The 23,684-nt window shown below is 36.6% G+C and overlaps 1 protein-coding gene across 1 annotated transcript in view; it reads left to right on the top strand.

The window, feature by feature from the left end:
• ABCA13 (ATP binding cassette subfamily A member 13) overlaps nucleotides 1-23,684 on the top strand; it is a 506,393-nt gene that overhangs the window by 243,602 nt on the left and 239,107 nt on the right. The window contains exons 38-40 of the mRNA XM_044001141.1: nucleotides 5,067-5,263; nucleotides 13,984-14,141; nucleotides 20,572-20,802. Coding sequence (XP_043857076.1) covers nucleotides 5,067-5,263; nucleotides 13,984-14,141; nucleotides 20,572-20,802 — 586 coding nt within the window. The remainder of the gene's footprint in view (nucleotides 1-5,066; nucleotides 5,264-13,983; nucleotides 14,142-20,571; nucleotides 20,803-23,684) is intronic.

Here is a 23,684-nt window from a genome sequence, read left to right on the forward strand (position 1 = left end):
GCAATTTGAAGCTTGATGAATAATGTTAGAAGATTATAGACCACTGTATTCCCCCTTGTTTAGATCACATCTAGGGTACTTTGTTTACTTCTTTGTAAACATTTTAGAATGGAGCTGGAAATCCTGATTCAGAGGAGGATCACCAGGATAGTAAGGGAATCGGAAATTATGCAATATGTGGATTGAATGAAAAAAAATAAAACACAGTGATTTTTCCTTAGCCTGGGGAAAAAAAAGACTTAAATTGGGCAGATTTTTTCAAATATTCAAAGGACCTTCACATTACAGAGGGATTAGATTTGTTCTACTTGGTCCCAGAGGGCAGAACCAAGACTAATTTTTCAAAGTTGTAGAGATGTAGTTTTGGACTCACTAAGGAAAAAGAAATGCTGGCGATTACAACTTTCCAAAATTGGAATGCGTTGTTGCAGTTGTATTGGAGACATTCATTTCACTGTGGGTGAGAGGCATAATCAGACATATATGAAGGCCAGAATATTTTCCCCAGATGCTAATTAGTCCTGCCTGTGTCCCTCCCTGCCCAGCTGAAGCCATTGGAAGGAGCTGAGAACTCTTAGTGTACCTTCTCATTAAAATGTCCACCAGTGAGCATTGCCTTATTTTTTTTTTTTTTTGCCAAGGGAGATCCAAATGATGTCCTGTTACGCCAATCAGAAGGGAGACACACCCAGGTTTAAAAAAGTGCTATTGGCCATCACTTAAGTGTAGAAATGGAGGCAAACCATAAGATCCAGTTGCTAATAGGTTTGGCACCCTATTAATAAATATATTTTTTGGAGAGTTGCCTCTGTTTGCCCTTTCTTGAATTCTGATCTCAATGGGGTCATCTAAATTAGGGCTTCTTAAACTTTTTCCACTCATGATCCCTTTTTGCCCAAGAAATTTTTACATGATCTCAGGTATATAGGTATATAAAATAGCTATACATAACCTTTTACTGTTGCCAAATTTTTTGTGAACCCCCCCATATTCAGTTATGTGACCCCATATGGGGTAATGACCTACAGTTTAAGAAGCTTTGATCTAAACTGAATCATTCATTTTATAGATGATGAATTCAGACATCAGAGAGGGCAAGTGACTTTCAGGAGGTCACATGAGTAATATGACAGAAATGAATTTTTAACTCATGTATTCTGACTCCAATTCAGAGCTCTTTCTATTGAATCATGTAGCATTGATTCTTATCTATCAAGCTAACAACGGTATAAAGCACATAAATAGGCTGCTGTCATGATGTAATTAGATTTCTTCACACTTGGCCAATCTGGAGAAATTTAGTCCAAGTCCTCATGGGGTTCTAAATTTGCTTAATGCCCCATAGAGAACTGAACCACCCAATACTGAAGATTACGATTTATGTCCCATGTTTCTATAACCTGGCTTCCTTTATTTTAGTTTAAGATTGCACGGTCTTCATTTTTGAGGAGAAGAGGAATCTTTTTTTCTGAAATTTCTTCCAATGACTAGTACTTACCTAAAACAACTCCTCTTTTTTGTTAATTTTTGGGGGACATTTAAATAGTGGCTTTCCTTTCAGGCATCCATGGAATATTAGATTTGGAAGGTATATCAGAATCCATCTAATCCAATAGGCAGCTGGATAAGAATCTCCTCAGCAACATACCCATCAAGTGTTCATACAGACTTTGTTTCAGGAACTCTAGTGAGGGAGAATCACCTGGCCTAGAGGCATCCTGAGGCAGTATGTTCCATTTTATTAAAAAATACATGCTATGCAACCAAGAATGTATTTTCCTCAATAATAGTGGACATATAAGTTTATTTTCCCAATTTTTATTTGTTATAGAGCATGGTTTAATGGAAAGAATGCTGGATTTTGAGGTGAATTCTGTCAACTTGAAAGTTTCATTAAAATTTGAGTTATTTTTATATTATGATAGTATAGCCTGAGGGGGTTAATGGTCTTCCCAGTGTACACATGTATCCCTGCTGGATATATGTGAAATTGCCATTGTGATTTTCTCAGCCTGGGGAACTCTGAGGAAAGAAATTTTTCCCCCAAATACTGTTGTTCAGTTGTTTCAATCATGTCAGACTCTTGGTGACCCCAGTTGGGGTTTCTTGGCAAAGATATTAAAATGGTTTGCATTTCCTTCTCCAGCTCATCTTACAGATGAGGTACTAAGGCATACAGAGTTAATTGACTTGCCCAGGGTCACACAGCTAGTAAGTGCCTGAGGTCAGACTTCTGCCTAGGTATTCTACCCACTATAACACCTAGTTGCCTGACCCTCCCCACAAATGCAGATGAACAATTCTGTAATGTAAAATCTTAGAGAGTTGCCTAGGGTCACTGACAAGTTAAATGACTTGCTCATAGTCACATAGTCAAAAAATGTAAGATGTAAGAGGTTTCCTAACTCTAAGACCAACATTCAATCCACTATACCACATTGTCTCTCTTTAGGTACATAAAAGGCAGTAATTACTAAAGTAAAATTTTAATAATTCACATTTAATTTTAAAATTTTAAAATGAAAGAAAAGAATAAGAATAAGAGCCATTCCCCAACTGACAAATGATCTAAGGATATGAAACCCAGGATATCTATAACCATATGAAAAAGTGCTGTAAAACACTAGTAATTAGAGAATTAACAATTAAAGCTATTATGAGATTTCCCATCTCAATCATAAGATTGGCAAAGATGGCATTAAAGGAAAATAATTTTTGAGGTGCTATGGGAAAACAGGCATAGGGATGCATTGAACCTGTGAATGGGTACAAACATTCTAGAAAGCAATTTGGAATTAAAAACAAAAACTTAATAAACAGTGAATATTCCCTTTGACCCAGATATATCACTCCTTGGCCTATATCCACAAGAGATCAACAAATAGAAAGTATACTATATATACAATATTATTTATAGAAGCTCTTTTCGTAGTGGCAAAAATTGTGAATTAAAGGGATAGTTGTCAACATGAATGGCAGAATGGCAAAACCTCAACAACATGGAACGATCATTTCAGCTCGCCAATGCAAAAGATCTAAGTGCATATCTACTCATGAGATCTGGGGAAAGCTATTTTAACTAGTAGAGCTAATGGTCATATCATCAATACCCATCCATCCATTCATTTTTTGGATATTTTTGAGCATCCTCTATGTGCCAGACACCTTGTCACCGTGCATGAACAAGAGGCACACAGGATGAGAAGGCATGGATGAGTTGTTGTGTGATCTGTGTGACTGAAAGGAGTATCCACCTCAATGGATCTTGGATTTATTGGAACATAGTTATTATTATTTAAAGCTGAAAGCTTTATAGAAACCCAGGGTACTTAACTATTGCAAGAATTGAGTCTACATAGGTGGTAGTAAGCAAACTACGTGCAATCTACTGTGTTTAATTTGCTGAAAATTGTTGGGCTCTTTGATGAGCAGTTAATGTATTCATATTTATTAATAAAAAACTATTTCCATAGAGAAATGAATATTCACTAATATAAAAAATACTCATTAACTGCTTATGAGTAGAACTGAGTTAAGTACTGTATAGAGGCAATTTACAAGTGAACACAACATAGATAATTCACTATTTACTGATGGGATATAGTGTACTATTGTTAATTCAAATACAATAATGTCTTTGGCTACTTGTTTATTTCTTTATTTAAGAAGCATTAAAGGCTGCTATGTGCTGGGTGCTGAGGGGATGCAAACATAATAGATTTGGTATGTATAACCGTAGTTCAGAATGGAATATAATGACATGACAGGTATAGAGATAAGGATGTGTATAACTATGGCATCCACCACCATCCACAGTCCGGTGACTGTGGCATAACAAATAGAGGGCTGCAATTTGAAATAAGGGTTGGGGAGTTTGTAAGTTACCAGGCTGTGGATGGCTGTGGATGCCAAGTTTAAAAGTTTGAATTTTATTCTGCATTTGATAGGGAAATACTGAATAGTTTTGAGGAGGGAATTAACACGATTAGATTTGTACATAAAGATGCATAATCTGACAATAGTGTGAAGTCAATAGTTACCGAACATTTTGTTTTTGTTTTTTTGGTGAGGCAGTGAGAATTAAATGACTTGCCTAGGGTCACACAGCTAGTAAGTGTCAAGTGTCTGAGGCCAGATTTGAACTCAGGTCCTCCTGAATTCAGGGCTGGTGCTTTATCCACTGTGCCACCTAACTGCCCCCAGTTATCAAACATTTTTAAAGTGTTTACTATGTGTCAGTCACTGTTCTAAGCACTGGAGGATTATCGATTCAAAACAGGAAGGAATCTAAGAGGTCACCTAAGGTTTATGCTGAAGGAGGGAACTAATTCTACTGATGCAGGTCAGCGACTTCTCTGAGATTTCTTGTTCTAGAGTATTGCCTAGAACACTGAGAGATTAAGTGACTAGCCCAGAATCACACAGTCAGGATGTGTTGCAGGAGTTACTTGAACTTAATTCTTCTTAGCTCAAAGGCTATCATATAGAAGAATCATCTAGGTGGCATAGTTCCTGGAGTCAGGAAAATCTGAGTTCAGATCTTGCCTCATTTACTATTTCTGTGATCCTGGGGAAGTCACTTAACCTCTGTCTGACTTAGTTTTCTCACTTATAAAATGGGAATAATAATGACACCTGCCTCCCATGGTTGTGATGCTCGAATGAGATAATTTTGTAAAGTGCTTAGCACAGTGGCTGGGACACAGTAGGTGCTTAATAAATGCTTGTTTCCTTACTTCCTTTTGATCCACCATGCCATGCTGCCTCTCATATAAGTTTGGTATTAAAAGTTCTGTTAAATGATTTAAGAAATAAGGAAACTGAAATCCAGAAATCAAGTAACTTGTTTATGGTCACATAGTACCTAAGTTTCAGAGGCAGAATTTAAGCTTAGGTTTCTCCTTATTCTAGGTATAATGCTCATTCCATTGTTCAGTGCTAACTCTCTACTGTAGCCTGCTAAATTCTAAGGAAACATTTTGACTGGAAGCATTTGAGATTTATAAGAATAATATCATAATATTATGGACCATAGTGATAGGCTTTTTTTTTTTTTCATGTTCTAGAACCCTACAGGATGTGGAGTTAACTCACCACCAAAACAAGCACGTCAGAGCTCTTTCTGGGGGAATGAAAAGAAAACTCTCAATTGCCATTGCTTTTATTGGAAACTCAAATGTCGTTGTTCTGGATGAGCCTACCAGTGGTGTGGATCCTTGTGCCCGCCGGGGTATATGGGATATTCTACTGAAGTATCGAGCAGGTAAATGTGAACACCATTCTCTTCTTTGTTTTGATAAGATAAGATTTTTTTTTTATAACAAAGGTAAGATAGTCAATCATTCATAGGATCAAATCTTTCATCAAGAGAGATTAGGACAATTTCATTTCAGAAATTGTTTCCTGGAAATATAGTAAGACATCTCAAATGAAAAAAATAGTAAGAATTTTAGAATTATGCACACTATTCCTTACATGTTCCTTAAGGCTTCATACTTAGGTTCAGAAAGTTGACTTTACCAATACAATAATGGTGTGTATACTCCTACTAGCATGTATAAAAACCCTCCATGTCATTTCATACTTTGAGATTCTTGCCTATTTTTTCCTTATAAATCATATTTTTCTGATCGATCTAACACACAAGAAATCTTTCTTTACTTCTTTAAATATCTTATTGGTACCAATGTAGTGCTTAGGGCTACCTGGGGTTTCAACCTTGAAACAAGATAGACCCACATTTTTTGCTGTGATAAATGTCTTTGAATGTGTCTTATATTACTTACATTTAAGTTGACGCTTATGCCAATATACAGCAACTTTCCAAGAAATATGTGCTTATGGAATAACGAAGTGGACTTCCTACCCAACAGTTAATCATTGTCTTTGAAATATACTTGATTTTTCCATTTATCTCATGTAGAAGAAATAAAAGCAATTTCATCTGTCTTCACACTCTAGTACATTAAGAATTAAAAGTAGCAATTCAGTGAAGTAAGAAGAGAGAAAGCTAATAATTCTTAACCTATAACACATTCATTCAACATCCTTCTTCACTATCAGCCCTTCTGTCCACCATGCTTCAATAGAAAGGTCACATAAACTAAAATCCAAAAGGCAGAAGCTTATTGAGGCTGAGACACTATTATGTCAGTGCTCTGTGACACAAGAGTCCCACTAGAGAACTAAATATAGTATGTGGCTGTGTGCTACTTCTCCACCTGAAGGAAAGAGCCCCAAATCCAGCTGTGACCAGTTCTTTTCTCTAGAAGTCGTGTGAATAGTGAATTACCCACTAGCATGGACAAGACAGCTTTGAGGTCCAGCTCCCAGAGAAACTGCAATCAAAGGGAGTATAAGAAAGTGATCAATAGGGAGAAATAGGGGGAGAAAGCCTCTTATTACCAGGAAGAAGGGTCAGTTAAAAGTTATATGTAAATAGATAAATAAAAAAGGAAGCTATTAATGACAGAAGGGAATATGGTCTCCAGATCAGGTAAAAGAGTTCATGTTTATTGAGTTGTTAGAGTTGTGTGACTAACTCTTCATGACCCCGTTTGGGATTCCTTTTCCAATTTATTTTACAGATGAGAGACTGAAGCAAATAGGGTTAAGTGATTTGCCAAGGGTCACATAGCTAATAAGCGTCTGGGGCCAAATTTGAATTTAGGTCATTCTAACTCCAAGTCCAGCACTCTATCCACTGTGCCACCTTGCTGCTCAAAAGAGTCCATACATCTATGAAAAAATATTGCATGATAAAAATGAATTAACATCTGATGGGGACAGAAGATCCTGTAGATTCCCAAGATAGAATGGAACCATAGTGAAGTGTTTCTGAGTAATATGAAAGAAATAAGAAATTGTGAAAACATGATTCAGGGTCTGCACAAAAGTAAGAATTAACAAAATAGGAAAAAACCCTTCAATCCACAGTGGCAAATTTACTAAAGACACAAAAGAGAGAATAACTGATTCTCATTGCAATTACATGGAAGAGAATGACAATTTGGAAGAAGAAAACAAAAAACCCCACTAATATTCAAAGAAAACACGTTCTCCATATAAGCAAAACATTAATATGGAAGACAGGATATATATAGAAAATATTTAAGGATTAAAGGTCTCCAAAAGGCCAACCTGCTTGAGATTCTTGAAATCACTATATAATGTCACCTATTCTTCCTATTCAATACTGATCCCAGCCCATGTTAACTAAGGGAGTTGGCATAAGGATTTCAGTAACTTGGGTAACTCCTAAATAATGAAGCTTCTTTTACCAAAGCAAGGCAACACTTTTCCTGCAATTTATAGTCTCATGGAGTTGCTTAGACCAAGATAAAGTTAAGTGGGTTGCCCATGCTCACACAGCTATTATAGATGGGTCAAAAGCAGTTTTTGAATCTAAATCTTCCTAGTTTAGAGTACGGTTCTCTATAAAATCTCTAAATTGTCAACCAATTCAGTATTAGTATTGTCTCCTATTCTACCCTCTACAACTTTAGAACAGTGGAAGGGACCAGGAACTGGAGAGAAGACAGGTGCAGAAAGAAGGAGGATCCATTTAAAAAAATAAATTATCCTTTTTAAGGACTAAGAACCTTTGATCCCTAGAATTTTAAGATTGAAAAAACTCTGTGGTGGACTAATAAGTGGACCTGAAGTTGGGAGCATTATACTAAATGACCTCTTGGTCCTTTCTCACTGTGAGATATTCTCTCACTTTTCTTGTCTTGGCAATAGTTGAGATCGACAAACTCCTCTGTCCCACTTTCATGAAAGCTGAGAAGCATGGGAAGTTAACATGACAGGATGTTTGATGATTCATCAGTATGATAGCTAGCATAACCCAAATAAACAGAAGGCAAATCAAGAGAGAAAGAAGATTCTCTTCCAAACTTTTTCCTTCCTCCTGAATTAGTTTCTCTTGCTGCCTCATAATTATTATTATTTTATTCTTAGAGGAGTCATTCTGAGTGAACACTAATTGAATTGTTGTAAGAGACATTTCTGAAAACATTGCGCAAAGCTTGATGGTTTTGTTTTCTGGTTTTGCGATTCTCTAAATTCTTTATGGGTTGTGTGCTTTTATCTCTCCCCTGCCCTTATTCAACTGCGAACTCTTTGAGACTATGAACTATCTTCCCTGAGCTTATCTCCATGCTGGTGGCTAAAGCCCTGTGAAATTTAGAGGTTTAGAACTTTGTATCTTCATGGCCTTTTCTTACGTCTCAAGAGAGCGTGAGGGACCTCAGAGCCCTTGACTAGATGATGCTGGCTGCTTTCCTTTAACACTCCCTGAGGCTTTTAAGTCCTCACAATGGAACTTTTTACTCAACCCTATGGAGGCATGTATGTATGTATGTATAAATGCATAAGTATATATTATCGTTTATATAATATATGCATAAACACACAATATACTAATATCATACTTATTTATATATAATATATTATCATACTTATATATAATATATTATTAGATACAATGTATTTTAAACATTTTCTTATATATTATATTTATATATAGTTATATAATTATATATGTGCAATCATGTTATACATATTTCCATATTGGTTGTGTTGTAAAAGATGAATCAAGAAAAAGGGAAAAACCACAAGAAAGAAAAAATGAACAAATAAAGTGAAAATAGTATGCTTTGATTTGCATTTAGATTCCATAGTTCTTTTTCTGGATGTGGAGAGCATTTTCTATCATGTCTTTTGGAATTGCCTTGAATGATTGCATTACTGAGAAGAGCTGTATTTCACAGTTAATGATCACACAACGTTGCCACCATTGTGCACAATGATCCCCTGGCTCTGCTCACCCCACTCAGCATCAGTTCATGCAAGTCTTTCCAGGTCTTTCGGAAATCCACCTGCTCATCATTTCTTATAGCACAATAGTGTTCCATCACATTCATACACCACAACCCATTCAATCATTCCCCAACTGATGGACATCCTCCAAATCTCCAACCCCTTGCTACCACAAAAAGAGGTGCTATAAATATTTTTGCACACATGGGTTCTTCTTCCCTCTTTATGATCTCTTTGGAATCCAGACCTAGCAGTGGCATTGCTGGGTCAAAGGGCATGCACAGTTCTATAATCCCATGAGTATAGCTTCAACTTGTTCCTCAGAATGACCAGATCGGTTCACAAGTCCACCAACAATGCACTAGTGTTTCAATTTTCTCACATCTTCTCCAACATTTGTCACCTTTTTTTCTATGTCACATCAGCCAACCTGATAGCTGTGAGGTGTTGCCTCAGAATTATTTCAATTAACATTTTTTCCCAATGATTTAGAGTAGCTTTTCATATGACCATAGATAGCTTTAATTTCTTCATCTGACAACTACCTATTCATATCCCCTGACCATTTCTCAATTGGGGAATGAGCTGCATTCCTATGAATTTGATTCAGTTCTCTATACATTTTAGAAATGAGGCCTTTATCAGAAACACTAGCTATAAAAATTCTTTCCCAGGTTTTTTGAGGCTTTTTAAAAAAATGTGATCCCTTTGCCATTGCTTTCTTTAGTCACAGAGACTACATATTTCCCATCTCTGGTCATGCAGGGAGGCTCCCCTGCACTTGTGCTGAATTTTCAGGGGAAGGGAAGAAAGGGAACCTTTTCAATTGCCTATGAGCTTCTGGCTAATGTTTTATGCAGTCCCAGGGTAAAATAAGTCACTGTAGTATCTCACTAGATTTCTTAATCATTATAGGGTCTGGTGAGAATTTCATGGATCTTTAGGAGTAAATAATTGGAAGCTGGGGAATCTGCATCCCATTCATGCCAGAAGTCTTCCTTCCTCTCTTTCCAGTCTTACTATAGTTTCCTCCCTTCCACAAACTCTATGTTTTAACCATATTGGCCTATTTATTGTTCCTCACCAATGGTACTCCATCTCGAATTTTCTTGCCTTTATATTACCTGTCCTCTGTGCATGGGATGCTCTCCCTACTAATTTCTTTCTCTTAAAAGTTGATTTTCTTCAGGACTAAGATCCTATGATACTTTTTGCATGAAGCCTTTTCTTGCCCTCCTCTCCGTTCTCCTCCCTACCCACCCCCCCAGATGCTAATGCCTCTCCTCTAAGGTTACTTTGTTTCTGTTTTGTATGTATCTTCTATATTTCTATATTTTATATGTTATCTTCCTCATTTGAATATAAGCATCTTGAGGGAAAGTATCGATTTCATTTCTATTTTTTCATATCTAATGCTTAATATATTGTCCAGCAGGTAGTAAGTGCTTAATACAGGCATGTTGTTTGATCAACCAGACCTGTGATTCCCTTGGTACAGAGAGCTCCCATTGAGGAAACTCCTTCTCCCATTACATATCTGCATAAACTCTCCAACTTGGAATTTTTGAGAGTTGCCTATATCATTGAGAGGTTCAATGCCTTCCATTAGTCACATAGCCAGGATGTGTCAGAAGTAGGTTTTGAACCCAGCTTTTTCTGACTCAGATTCTGGCTCCCTATGCCATCTCTTCACCAATATATATATCAAATCAGGTACACCATTTCTTCTAGCCCAATAGTCTAATTATGAAAAAACTAAATGATATTTGAGCCATAATGGTAGTTGTCAAAAGGTTAAGAATGTTTAGCGTGAAATATATCATAAAATCCTTAAAATATAGCATGAAAATATCACATGAAATTCTTAATATCCCCATAACAATCCAATATGGACATATACTTTGTTTATTTATTTAATTTTATTTTAAACTATTTAAATTTATTTAGATTGTTTTATTTTTAGGCATAGAAATAGTTTAGAAAAATTTTCACTTGAAATTAACTGCAGATAACAGTACTAACTAAATGTATCACTGCTCCTATCACTTGAACTCAGGGGCTTAGTTCACTTCTTTTAGTTCAAATCAATATTTTCTTTGGAATGTTATAATGAGTAAATACCCATGAAAGCACCTGCTACTTCATGTCTCTGTGGCTTAAAATTCACAGTTCCCTTCCACACGTATCTACTCTCATAAATTAGTTTGGCCTTCATTTAGACCTGCTTGTTTTCTGTAAAATATCGAAATTGGATTAAGAATCACTGTGACTCTTTTTCCTGCCTCATTTTATTTTCAAGATCAAAGAATGAATCTGTTTATTTCACATCAGTCGTTAGCAGTGAACTTAATATAAGCAATTTAGATATGCTAACGTTAACGGTTTCATAGACTTCAGAATTTGAAGGCGAACCAATACCTTCTTCTGTTATCAAATGTTATGTTTAACTTTGCAATAATTTCTTTTATATGCCTCTTTTCTCTAGCCACCACCCTATCATAGGCCCTTCTCATCTTATATTTGAACTTTTCTAGTAGCTTTCTATTTGGTCTCTCTGTATCAAATCTCTTCCCACACTCATCTATCCTCCCCATGGCAGCCAAAGTGATTTTCCTAAGGTATGTCTCTGACCTTGACACCTGTTTTCTCAATGAATGCCAGTGCCTCCCTGTTACCTTCACGATTGAATGTAAATCCTCTGCTTGGCATTTAAAGCCCTTTAAAACCTGTCCCTTTCCTTTTTTCCAATAATCTTATACTTTCCTCCCCTCCACACATCCTACGGTCCAGCTTTCTTGGCCCATTTGCTATTCTTTATGTGCTGCATCCCCTCTCAGTGCTTTTGCTCTGGCTATCACTTATATCTGAAATGTTCCCCCTCACCCCAACCCCACTTTCTTCCATATCTTAGTTCATTTGAATTCCTTCAAGACTTAGATCAAATCTCACCTTCTGTAGAAAGTCTTCCCTAGTCCCAATCTCCCTGCCCCCAATACATTAATAGTGCTTTCTTTCTGAGATTATTTTCCATCTACTACTCCTACTCCTACTACTTCTACTACATACTTTTATATGTAGTCTTTCCATTAATCAGTGTTTTTGCCTTTCTTTGTATCCCTAACATTTAGTACCTGCCTAGTACACAGTAAGCATTTAACAGCTTATTCACTGAGAAACTGAGGCCTATAGAAGGTAAATGACTTTTCCAGGGTCATCAGTGCATCATCATAAATTTGAATTCTGAATCCAGATGCAAAACCCATTGTTTCTGATATTCCAGGTGACATAATTCTTCAGAACAAGCAAATGTCATGGATATGAGTTATTTAAATTTTGTAACTAGATAAAAAATTGACAATAGGTTTTGGTTCATGTCAAGAGCTCATATCTTCAAGGCTTAAAGCACCTGCGATTCATCAGGCTGGGTACTTCTCATCATGCATTATATCCCTTCCATGACTTAGAAAATGATTTCCATGAATTTTAGAACTTAAAAAAATTATTAGTTTATGATACCCTAGTATAGCCTTCAAGAATACATGGCCAGGGGCGGCTAGGTGGCGCAGTGGATGAAGCACTGGTCCTGGATTCAGGAGTACCTGAGTTCAAATCTGGCCTCAGACACTTGACACTTACCAGCTGTGTGATCCTGGGCAAGTCAATTAACCCCATTGCCCCGCAAAAAAAAAAAAAAAAAAGAATACATGGCCAATTCCATGCCATGATGTGCATCGAATATAGGATCTCATTAGAGGGAAATTATTTATTTAACACTACTCCCCTTCCCCAAACCCCAGCTCCCTCCCCACCCCTGGCAGAAAGTGGTTGAAGCCACAGGTTTAAAAGCAGATTTTGTGGGGAAAAGAGCTGTCACCCACACATCAATCTATTTAGTCCTAGGCATATTCAGACATATCCCCTATATTCAACACACATAATTTGCAATGACTAGCATCATTCTCAAATAGAAATTAGGGCAGTTTTCTTCTCTATCTATGAGGAAAAAATATTTGTAGAAGGGGTTCTTTGCTTATTGTGCTTACTTTTTTGATGCTCATTACTGATCAAAATTTGCATTTGTATTATTTTATGCCATCATTTCTTCTATAAAAAAGAAGGTATCTTAATAGCAAAAATAGAATGACTTCAGAAGAGGAATGATAAAAATCATTGGAGATTATTTTTTATTCCAATTTTAAATCTTAATAGCAATTTTTTCAAATCTCTCTACATGCTATTAGATATTTTTAAGATTAATTAACAACAGGATAACATCAATTAATTGACCGTCTGGACCCCTATAAAAGGACTTATTTATCTTTCTTTTATTTCATCTAGAGAAATTCTTAAACATGAAAAACCAACAGGGATTTGTCATTCTGTCTTATTATGAAAATAAGAGATAAAATTAGTAAGGCCTTTTCTTCATGATAAATGTTTTTGTCTCCTAACTTAAAGTGCATGGATATTAAAAAGGAAACAAATATATAAAATATATACATTAGGGAATGATTATTTCTTTTGAGAAAAGAGCTACTGTGGTATTCTTTTAAATGGTCAGGTTTGCCAATGTACTTAAAATGTGTTTTAGCCTACAAAAAAATAAACTTTTCAGAAAAGCAGATAATAGAAAGCACTATATCATATATTGATATGTCCAGAATCAGAGAATTTTAGAGTTAGAGGGGGCCTTAGTGGTCGTCTAGTCCAACCTTCATCTGAAAAAGAACTGGTTCTATTTTAATTATTTTGATATACATTAGATTTTTGGATTTTTGAACTTTTTTTTTCTTTCCAGATATCTCTAGTAGTGAGACCTCTGAATCTAAGGCTTTGGACATCTTAGTCACTTCTTAGTATTATTCCATATCGTATTCCCGAATCAGTGGGCCATTTCACAGCTCCACCAACAGTTTATTAGAAGTCACTCATTTTTAAAAGACTATAGTTTCCCTAGCAATCAGTCACTAAGCATTTATTAAGCACCTACTACATGCCAAGTGTTAATGCTGTTCAAGAAGAGGCATAAGACAGTTCCTGAGTAGATAATCCCAGATATTCCTTTGATCATGAAAATGTCAATATTCTACTGAAGTTGTATAAGTTTTCTTGAGGGTATTGCAATATAAGCTTTGATATTCTTTTGATCTTTAAATGCAGGTCGCACCTTAATCTTCACTACACATCATCTTGATGAGGCAGAAGTGCTTAGTGACCGCATTGCCATACTTCAGCATGGGCAACTTAGGTGTTCTGGGTCTCCCTCCAGCCTGAAGGAAGCCTATGGCCATGGGCTCACTCTGACGCTGACAAAACAAGTAAGACAAGAAACTAGAACTTCAATTCCATTTTTACGAATCATATTCATGGAGTTTATGTATGTGCTAGGGTACTGTGGAATTCTCTGGAGACCCAAAGGCAAAAACCAAACCATCCCTCCTCTCTCAAGGAGCCCCAAGTGCTACTCAGGGGAAAAGTAATAAATGTTTATTATAGAAGCTCCCAGGATATAGCGTTGGATAGTAGAAAGAACTTTAAATCTCATGTTAGGTAATGGGGGTTTAACTCTTAGGTCTGGTACTGTTGCTACTCTGATAAGTCACTTAAAATTGCCTGGGCCTCAGTGGGCAGCTAGGTGGCACAGTGGATAAAGCATCAGCCCTGGATTCAGGAGGACCTGAGTTCAAATTCGACCTCAGACACTTGACACTTATTAGATGTGTGACCCTGGGCAAGTCACTTAACCCTCATTGCCCTGCCAAATTAAAAAAAAAAATGCCTATGTCTCAGTGTCAAAGAACCTTAGAGTTGGAAGGCTATAGGATCCAACTTGTTCCTCCATGGTAATTTATTCTACAGTTATACCAGCAAGTGGTAATCCAGTCTTCACTTAAAAACTTCTACTGATGGAGGTATCCCATTTCCTTGAGAGGTTGTTTAATTTTCTTTTAGATTGCTCTGTTTTCAAGAGAATCCCATCCCCCCTCCAATCGAACCCAAGTCTGCTGCTCTTCAACTCTTTTTTTTAAAACAATCAACATTTAATAAGTGCCTATAATGTACCAGGCATTGTGCTAAGCTGAGGATACAAAAATAAGTGAAAGATAATCCTGCTCTCAAGGAGCTTGCAATTTAACTTTCATGCATTGTTCCTAGTTCTGACTATGGCAGCCAAATAGGGTGAACCAAATGCCTCTTCCACATGATACCCATTCCAGTACTTTCACAGCTGTGAAATGAGCACATCAGCCTGGATAATCTATAAGAATTCTTCTAGGTCTAAAGCCTGTGATTTCTTATGCATGAGACTATTTTCTGTTTCAATTATATTTATTATGCAGTAATTAGTAATAGTAATTATAATTATGTGTTGAGTTAAATTTAATATAATAAGTTCTTATTAGGGACTTTCTAGTGTAATGCTGTACCTAGAACTTCAAGCAAGATAGTAAAACAAGTATTATACTTGTTTCTTGTTTTAGAGAAACTTAGAATCTTATTGTTGAGAAAAGATGTTGATCGTCCTTCATTTTTGAAAAGATCCAGTGACATTGGGGCTATTCAGGCCTTTGGCAGAAGCCTGCAGTTTTCTGGGGGTGGGAGTGGGGCAGGCATAGTTTCCTTTCCAGATTCAAAATTCTTTATTTTGAATTGATTTAGGAAAAAGGGAAAATGAAGTTTAAAAGACTTTGGGAACCATGAGTTGCTTGCTTCTCAGAATGTCTCACTTGAAAATAGAGATGAAAGAGGTGAACTTGTCTTTGTCCATGTTTGTGGCAGACTGCCCTCTGCCCACAAACACCAGCATTGGGTAGCCTGATGGATATGAGTTCAGTGAGCTTTTCAAACATGGTAGAAATGCATCTCAGCGGGGGAATGGGTAGCGGCAGGAAACGTAGAAGCAGCAAGAAGGACACATAAAACCTGCCCTTGAATGGTAGTATAGCTGCCCCACCCCTACCCCCAGCATGTGAGAAAAGATACACATGTAACACTTAGAGAAAAATTTGATGCAGTATTGAATTAGTCTAAACAAGGGACAGAAAGGTATGGTGCTGTTTGTAATGGTTTTGCATGGTCAGGAAGGTAAGAGATCGGTGTTGACATAAATGATCAAAGAAGGCTTCAAGGAGGAAGATTTTTAATTTTGAATAGGAGAAGAGAAGACTTAGGGTCACATGTATTTTCAAGTATTGGAAGAGATGTCACGTGACAGAAGGATTAGACTTGTTCTCCTTAACTCCGTGGAGCAAAGCTAGGAACATTGAGCAAAAGTTGAAGAATGTTAGATTGAGGCTCTATGGGAAGAAAAATTGCCTAACAAAAAGAGCAATGTCAAAAGAAGAATGAGGTATCTCTGGAAATACTAGCATCTCCAGTTACTAAAGAGAGCTCATGTAAAGACTAGATGACCACCTGTTGAAGTTACCATAGGCAGGATTGATGTACAGGTACAATTTGGTTTATATAGTGTAAGGGCCTAAAATTCTAGCTATAATGTCTAAAATCTAATGAGTGGTCACCTTAAATTAGAGAATGTATAGCATCAATCTTTGGGAACTAAGTATTTATCTATCTATCTATCAGTCATATATCTATCTATCTATTTTGGTGAGGCAATTGGGGTCAAGTGACTTGTCTAGGGTCACACAGCTAGTAAGTGTTAAGTATCCGAGGCCAGATTTGAACTCAGGTCCTCCTGACTCCAGGGCAGGTGATCTATCCACTGCACCACCTAGCTGCCCCAGCACTAAGTATTTATTAAAGTATATCAGGGGTTAGTAAAGAGAAACATGTGGATCAAGTATGAAATTTTGCTTGCTCTCCCTATCCTGCCTATCTCTTGCTCCCCAGCTGAAGTCTCCACCTGAAAGGCCTGCTCACTCCTCAGCTTCTCCCAGAAGCCTCCTGAGAAACTGGAAGCAGGGCTGTCCACACACACACACACACACACACACACACACACACACACACACACACAGCTCCAAGCTAATTGGCTGGTAGCTCTGATTGACATGTCCTACAGGTGATTCTATAGATGTAACTTTCAGACACCAGGCAACTTCCAGACGCTAATGTCACATGGTTTCTAAATCATGGCAGAGCTTCCCTGCAATATCTTTACCAACAGGGGGTGTCATTCCAATTCTCACAATCGTCTTTGAGATGGCTTCCAACTCACATTCTGCAATTTAGGTGAGCATTTTAGGTGGAGAGATCAGAATGAGCAGAGATGAGAATGGCATGTATAGGGGTAGTGAAGAGATGAGTTTGTATAAAGTTTGTCTCTGTCTCTCTCTCTGGGCAGATAAGGAGAAAATAAGGTCAAATATTAGCACCAAGAATAATGCCAATAATTCAGGTTTATGAAGTGCTTTAAATATATCTTATTTGATTCTCACAACAATCCCAAACATTAGGTATTATATTCATCACCATTTTGCAGATGAGCAAATGGAGAGGTTACATGTAACCTACTCAAGAACACACAACTAGTAAATTTCTTTTTAAAAAAAATTTTTTTTTGGGAGGCAATGAGGGGGGTTAGGTGACTTGCCCAAGGTCACAGAGCTAGTAAGTATCAAGTGTCTGAGACCGAATTTGAACTCAGGTTCTCCTGAATTCAGGGATGGTGCTTTATCTACTGTACCACCTAGCTGCCCCCTACTAGTAAATTTCTAAAGTGAAATTTGTAGACTGGTATTCATTACTCCAGTTTCAGCACTTTATCCTTTGTGGTCAGCAAACCATTGTCTGTTTTCATATGGCCCACAAGTTAAGAAAGATTTTTATATTTTTAAATGCAGTAAAATTTTATTCAAAAATATAAAAAAGGGCAGCTAGGTGGCGCAGTGGATAAAGCACTGGCCCTGGATTCAGGAGGACCTGAGTTAAAATCTGGCCTCAGACACTTGACACTTACTAGCTCTGTGACCCTGGGCAAGTCACTTAGTCCTCATTGCCCCACAAAAAACCAAGCAACCCCCCCCACCCCCAATATAAAAAAAAACACGCACACACACACACTCACACACACACATACAAAACACATTCTTGCCTCTTGAATCATGCCAAAAACAAGAGGCAGACTGGCTTTGATCCATGAGTTGTAGTTTTCTGCCTCTTGCTCATGGATGTTCATCTATCACTTAGTATAATATTTTATTTAAGCTTCACCATGACCTAATGAGGTAGTCAGAACAGGTACTACACTCGCCATTTTAAAGATAAGGATTATGGAACTCCAGCATTCAAAAATTCATAGACTTAAGGGACAATAGAGATAATTTCTAATATAAACCCATCATTTTACAGATGAAGGGACTGAGGTCCTATAAGTGAAGTGACTTGCCCAAGGACATATAGCAGTAAATGGATGGGCTAAGATTCAAAACCATTTCTTTTGGCTGTAAATCCAGGGTCTTTTTCACTTCGTCATAGTTTCTCGTGAACAAAATAATGTTTTAGAAATATTAGTATGATAAAGGTATATAGTATGAATTGGCAGTAGAGAAAATGAGTCAGAGAGATATTTTAGGGCAGAAATATCAAACAGACAGTTTGCATACTCATAACCCTTTTAAGTGGGGCCCAAACAAGATTAAAATGTTCATTTCTGATTTTTTTTGTGTTAATTTATATATGTTTACCTTTATACACACATATAAATGTATTGTTTTCTAAGTTAGTTTGTGGCTCACAGGGATCCTTATGTATGGTTTAGTGATTCTCATTTCTATTCAAGTTTGACACAACTGTTTTAAGAGACTATTGAAGGGGCAGCTAGGTGGTGCAGTGGATAGAGCACCGGCCCTGGAGTCAGGAGTACTTCAGTTCAAATCCGGCCTCAGACACTTATCACTTACTAGCTGTGTGACCCTGGGCAAGTCACTTAACTCCAATTGCCTCACTAAAAACAAAAAAAACAAAACAAAGCCAAAAAAGAGACTATTGAAGTAGCCCAATTGTGTTGAGGGCTTAGCTTGTGGTGGCTGTTGTTTGTCTTTCATTCATGAAGAGGACCATGACATAGGGAGGTGATGTCATGATTTGTAGTGAATTGAATTTAAGTGAAGGAGGGCTGTGCAAAGTCACCAGATTTACTCTCTCCTCCAGAGCCATCTGGGTCCAGTGGCAAGATATACATCAGGATGACTGGAGATGGCCCTGGATGTTTGAGGCAGTTGTGGTTAAATGACTTACCCAGGGTCACACAGCTAGTGAGTGTCAAGTATATGAGACTGGATTGGAACTCATGTCCACTTGACTCTAGAGTCAGTACTTTATCCACTGTACCACCTAGCTGTCCTGTGGTGGTATGTATGGTAGTATATATGGACAAAATCAAAACATGTTTTGAAGGAAAATTTGAGAAAACAGTTGAATACTTGATATAGGTGATAAAAGAGATAGAAGAGTTAAAGATAAATCCAGGATTTGAGAATAGGTGTTTGGGAGTATGAGGGTACCAGTGACAGGAATGGGCTACCTGGAAAAATGTTTGGTTTAGGAGGGAAGATGACTTTAACTTTTAATATTTTGAATCTGAAATGTTGAAATGACATCAAGTTGTAAACATCTTCAAGGCAGTTGAAATTATGAGAGGGGAAGTGGGGTCAATATAAGGATTGTGGTTGCTGGTTTTACAGTCATTAATGTAGAAGTGGTAGTGGAAGCCATAAAAGTATAACTCATTGAGGGAGAAAGACAGAATAAATGGCTCATGATTGAGTCTTGGAGGACTTCTATATTAAGTGGATGGGAAGAAGGTGAATTAATAAAGGAAATGCTCAATAAATTTTTGTTAATGGTAATGAAAAAGAGAAAATGCACAAAGATAAAAGGAAGAACAATAGAGTGTAGTGTCATGAAGTCCAAAGAAAGTTCCAAGGATGGAATGGTCAACAATGTCTAATACAACAAAATGGCCAAAGAGAATGATGATAGATAAGAAAGGATCATTGGATTTGGCAAGAAAGGGTAATTAATAACTTGGCTTTCAGTAATCAGTTTTATTATAGTGGTGGAGATAAAAGCACAATATAGAGGGTTTCTGAAATATTAGGAACTGGAGTGATAGACTGAAGTGATAGTTCATTAAATCTGTAAATCAATGAAAGGAAAGAAGACAAAGGTAACATTAATGAAATATCATTAATGGGCCACGGGCTTTCCATTTCCCCTTTCCCTCTACCATAATAGAGATGAATTTATTTCTCCATCCATTGTCTCCTTTGACTAATACTACATATTTGTACCTATGTAAAGGGCATAGAAAAGCAGGCCAATGTTTTGGCTTTTAATTCAGAGTTCCAATCAACTGTGGTTTTCCTTTTATGAATAAACAGAAACTCTGGGTTTATTTTCTCATATTAAAGACCAAACAGGTTCAAGTACTTAAAATTTAGTAATTAGAATTTAGTAACAAGGTAGTAAACTAAAACATTGTGGTTAGCTGCAGGCACTTGTAGAATTTTTGTCCTGTACAAATCTTAGAGTTGAATTTAGGTGAACTTCAAGGTAGGGAGAGATGAAATAAATGGCATATATATGAAGGTGTCTTAAGTTGATTTCTATTCTGAAAGAAATATGTAGTCCATGACAGTGGATGGCTATTTTGACTTTGCATAATTTGACTTCTAGTTTTATAGAATGTATAATGACTAATGCAAATCAATTGATGCCTGTTTGTGGTACTTGTGGATTTCACCTTTTTTTCTCTTTGCTATTCTCCTATCTTCTTTGTAGCCTTTCATTCTGCAGGTCCAAGATGCCAAAGACATAGATCAAGTTACATCTCTGATACAGATCTATATTCCACAAGCATTTCTTAAAGAAAATGGTGGGAATGAGCTGACTTATGCAATTCCAAAGGATACAGATAAAGCATGTTTTAAAGGGCTCTTTCAGGCTCTGGATCAAAATCTACATCATCTGCATCTAACTGGCTATGGAATTTCAGATACCACCTTAGAAGAGGTATTTAGCATTTCGTGTTTTAATCACCCCTCTCAATGCCCTTAGAATAACTCTGACTAGTCAAAATTTAAGATCTCTTGTCCCAACATCATTTGTGCTTTTACTATCAGACATTTCTTCTACCTTGCACCTAACAAAATGAGTTTTGCATGGGGATAGAAACAGAAAGGAAGTATGAGGTATTAAGTACCTGTGTTTATTTTAATTTTCTGGTCCATCTTGTATTTTTGTGTCAGATAATTGTGAGCTCAAGACAGCATTAATCTTTCCTTTTATTCAAAGGATTTTTCATCCAATCTTAGTAGATATTCTAAATGTCTCCTATCATTCCTAATCATTCTGTGAAACTGAAACAATGGTATCAGTGATTTAATACTGATGAGCTTGGTTATCTGTGGTACCAATATCTCAGTCATATATCTGCACTGCTAACAGCTTTAGAAGGGGGCTATGATTCTTGCAGAATCAAATCTTTTAGAAAGAATTTTACATTGCTTCCTTTGAAAACCCCAGGAATACCTCATGATCAGCTTTTGGATGAATACTTTAGAAACATTTCTTTGGTGCCTAAAGTAAGGCTGCGATATCTATTTATAAAAATTTAGATAGTAATGACATACATTTAAATAGCACTTAAAGGTTAGAAATGAATATAACCTTGGTTTGGTTTCATATAGTCCAGTTCCCTTATCTTACAGATAAAGAAAATGAGGCCAAGGAGCTCAATTGGTTTAATTAAGATCAAACAGGTAGTAAGTGGCATAGACAGGAAGTAAACCCATGGCTTCTAACTGAAAACCCATTGCCCTATATATCAGAGTAAGGAAAGGCTATAATTTGGAGAAATACACATCTGGTTCTGAAAAATTCAGGCACTGAGTGAATGATGTTGAATGAATACCCCAAAGAAGAAATGCTTTCATTCATAGTGGTTGTAATTCCAAGTTGATGGATTACTATCCCTAGTGACTGTTATGAACTTTTGACAAATGAATAACAAGGCTGTCTCCTTTCTGAATGTAATGTGACTGATTTTTTTTGAACCAAAAAGTTGACTTAAAAAGGCTGAATTGAAACTATAAGATGAACTTTTCCCTGAAGCCATAGAACCAGTGTTCTATGTGGCTGAAAGTAGATCATCTAAGATCAATTCGATATGGTTCAGTGGGAACAGTTCTGGAATTTAAGTCAAAGAATTGTTTTGAGTCTTGGTTTTACTAATTATTAACTGTTTGACCTCGAACAATTAAGCCTCACTTTATTCTTGTATAACATGAAGAGACTGGACTAAATGACTCTCAAGTCCTTTCTCATTCTCAATTTATGCTTCTATGATCTTAGTCTTATTGTAGCTGAGCCCTTCCCTCCCCCCTGCCTATCGACTACTATCCCAAGGGATCTTTGAGATCAACTCAACGTGGCTGACCCTGGGGTGATGTTGTTATATACCATTACAGATCACCCCAAAACACAGATTCCCCTTTCAAACTTTCTTTTGCCTACCATCTAACCACTCAAACTCTATAAACATTTGTCTCTGTCTTTGGTCATGGAACATATTTGTGGGAAGAAGTCCTTAGGTTTCTTCCTTTGACTAGCCCTTGATCTCTTTTTCTGGATGTTTGTCCTAAGTAGTGCCTGGCCACATCCAGTTCTTCTTATAGCCACGTGAGGTTGCAAATGTACAATTGCAACATTGTACATTGCTTAACTTTTCAATTCATCTTGTGATAAAAATTCGTAATATATGATATACTTCCCATCTTACTTGATATTTCTAATCAAAGGATAATGAAACAAAATTATCTTGTTACATCTTTCAAGTCCTCTAAACATATGCATGGGAGACCTCTTGATAGAGGATAGCCTTTTAAGTAGAGTTTTGCTCCACAAAAATCAAATGCTATTTTTATGACCAATTAAAAATAATGATATCTTTTTTTCTCTTTACCTTTCATTAGTTGCTCAACTTTAAACATGTTTTTTCTGCTGCAAATGTTATCCATGAAAGCTTTCTAGTTTTCTGATCCTACTTTCATCAAGGATACCTTCAATAATTATGTAAATCAGTGGTTTAAACTCAAATAGAAACCAAGGCCATTAAACTATACATAAGGATCTCTCTGGGCTGCATATTGATTTAAAATGACATTAGCATTAATCTATATCTGATTTTATTTTTATTTATTTAGTGAAATATTTCCCAATTACATTTTAATTCGGTTCAGTCTACACTCAGGAGTGCTGCATGTTTGACACTTTTGGTGTAGATTATTCCCATAAATATTTCTGTAGAGATGGGACATATACAAATGGATCAGAAATTATTAATATTTATCGAATTGCTATTTTAAAGTATTAATAACGCCTATTTTTCTCTAAGTATTTGCTATCCCTTGTCCTGACCAAGGCTAACACTCCTGCATGTGTTCTTGATCCCATCCCTTTCTGCCTTTTCAAACAGATTGCAACTTTAATCATCCCTTCTCTTTCTATAATTTCCAACCTTTCTCCTTTAACTGATTCTTTGCCCATTGCTTTTGTATAACACCAAGTATCATAGAACATTAAAAAAGTAAACATTTTCAATTAACTCTACCATTCTTCAAGCTATCATCCTATCTTCTTGCATTCTCAGCCAAATACCTTGAAAAGTCTGTTTAGTCTTGCTGCCTCCATTTCTTCTCTCATTTCTCCACCCCTCTGCAATCTGATTTCTGACAATGAAACTGAAATGCCTTTCTTCAAAGGTAAAAATAATATCTTAATTGCAACTCTTATGTTCTTTTCTCAGTCATCATTCTTAACCTATCTGCTTCATTTGACAAGAGTGATCATCATCTTTTCCTGGATAGACTTTTCTTTGTGGGCTTTCATGGAAA

Source organism: Dromiciops gliroides, chromosome 1 (assembly GCF_019393635.1).
Source record: "Dromiciops gliroides isolate mDroGli1 chromosome 1, mDroGli1.pri, whole genome shotgun sequence".
Taxonomy (NCBI): domain Eukaryota; kingdom Metazoa; phylum Chordata; class Mammalia; order Microbiotheria; family Microbiotheriidae; genus Dromiciops; species Dromiciops gliroides.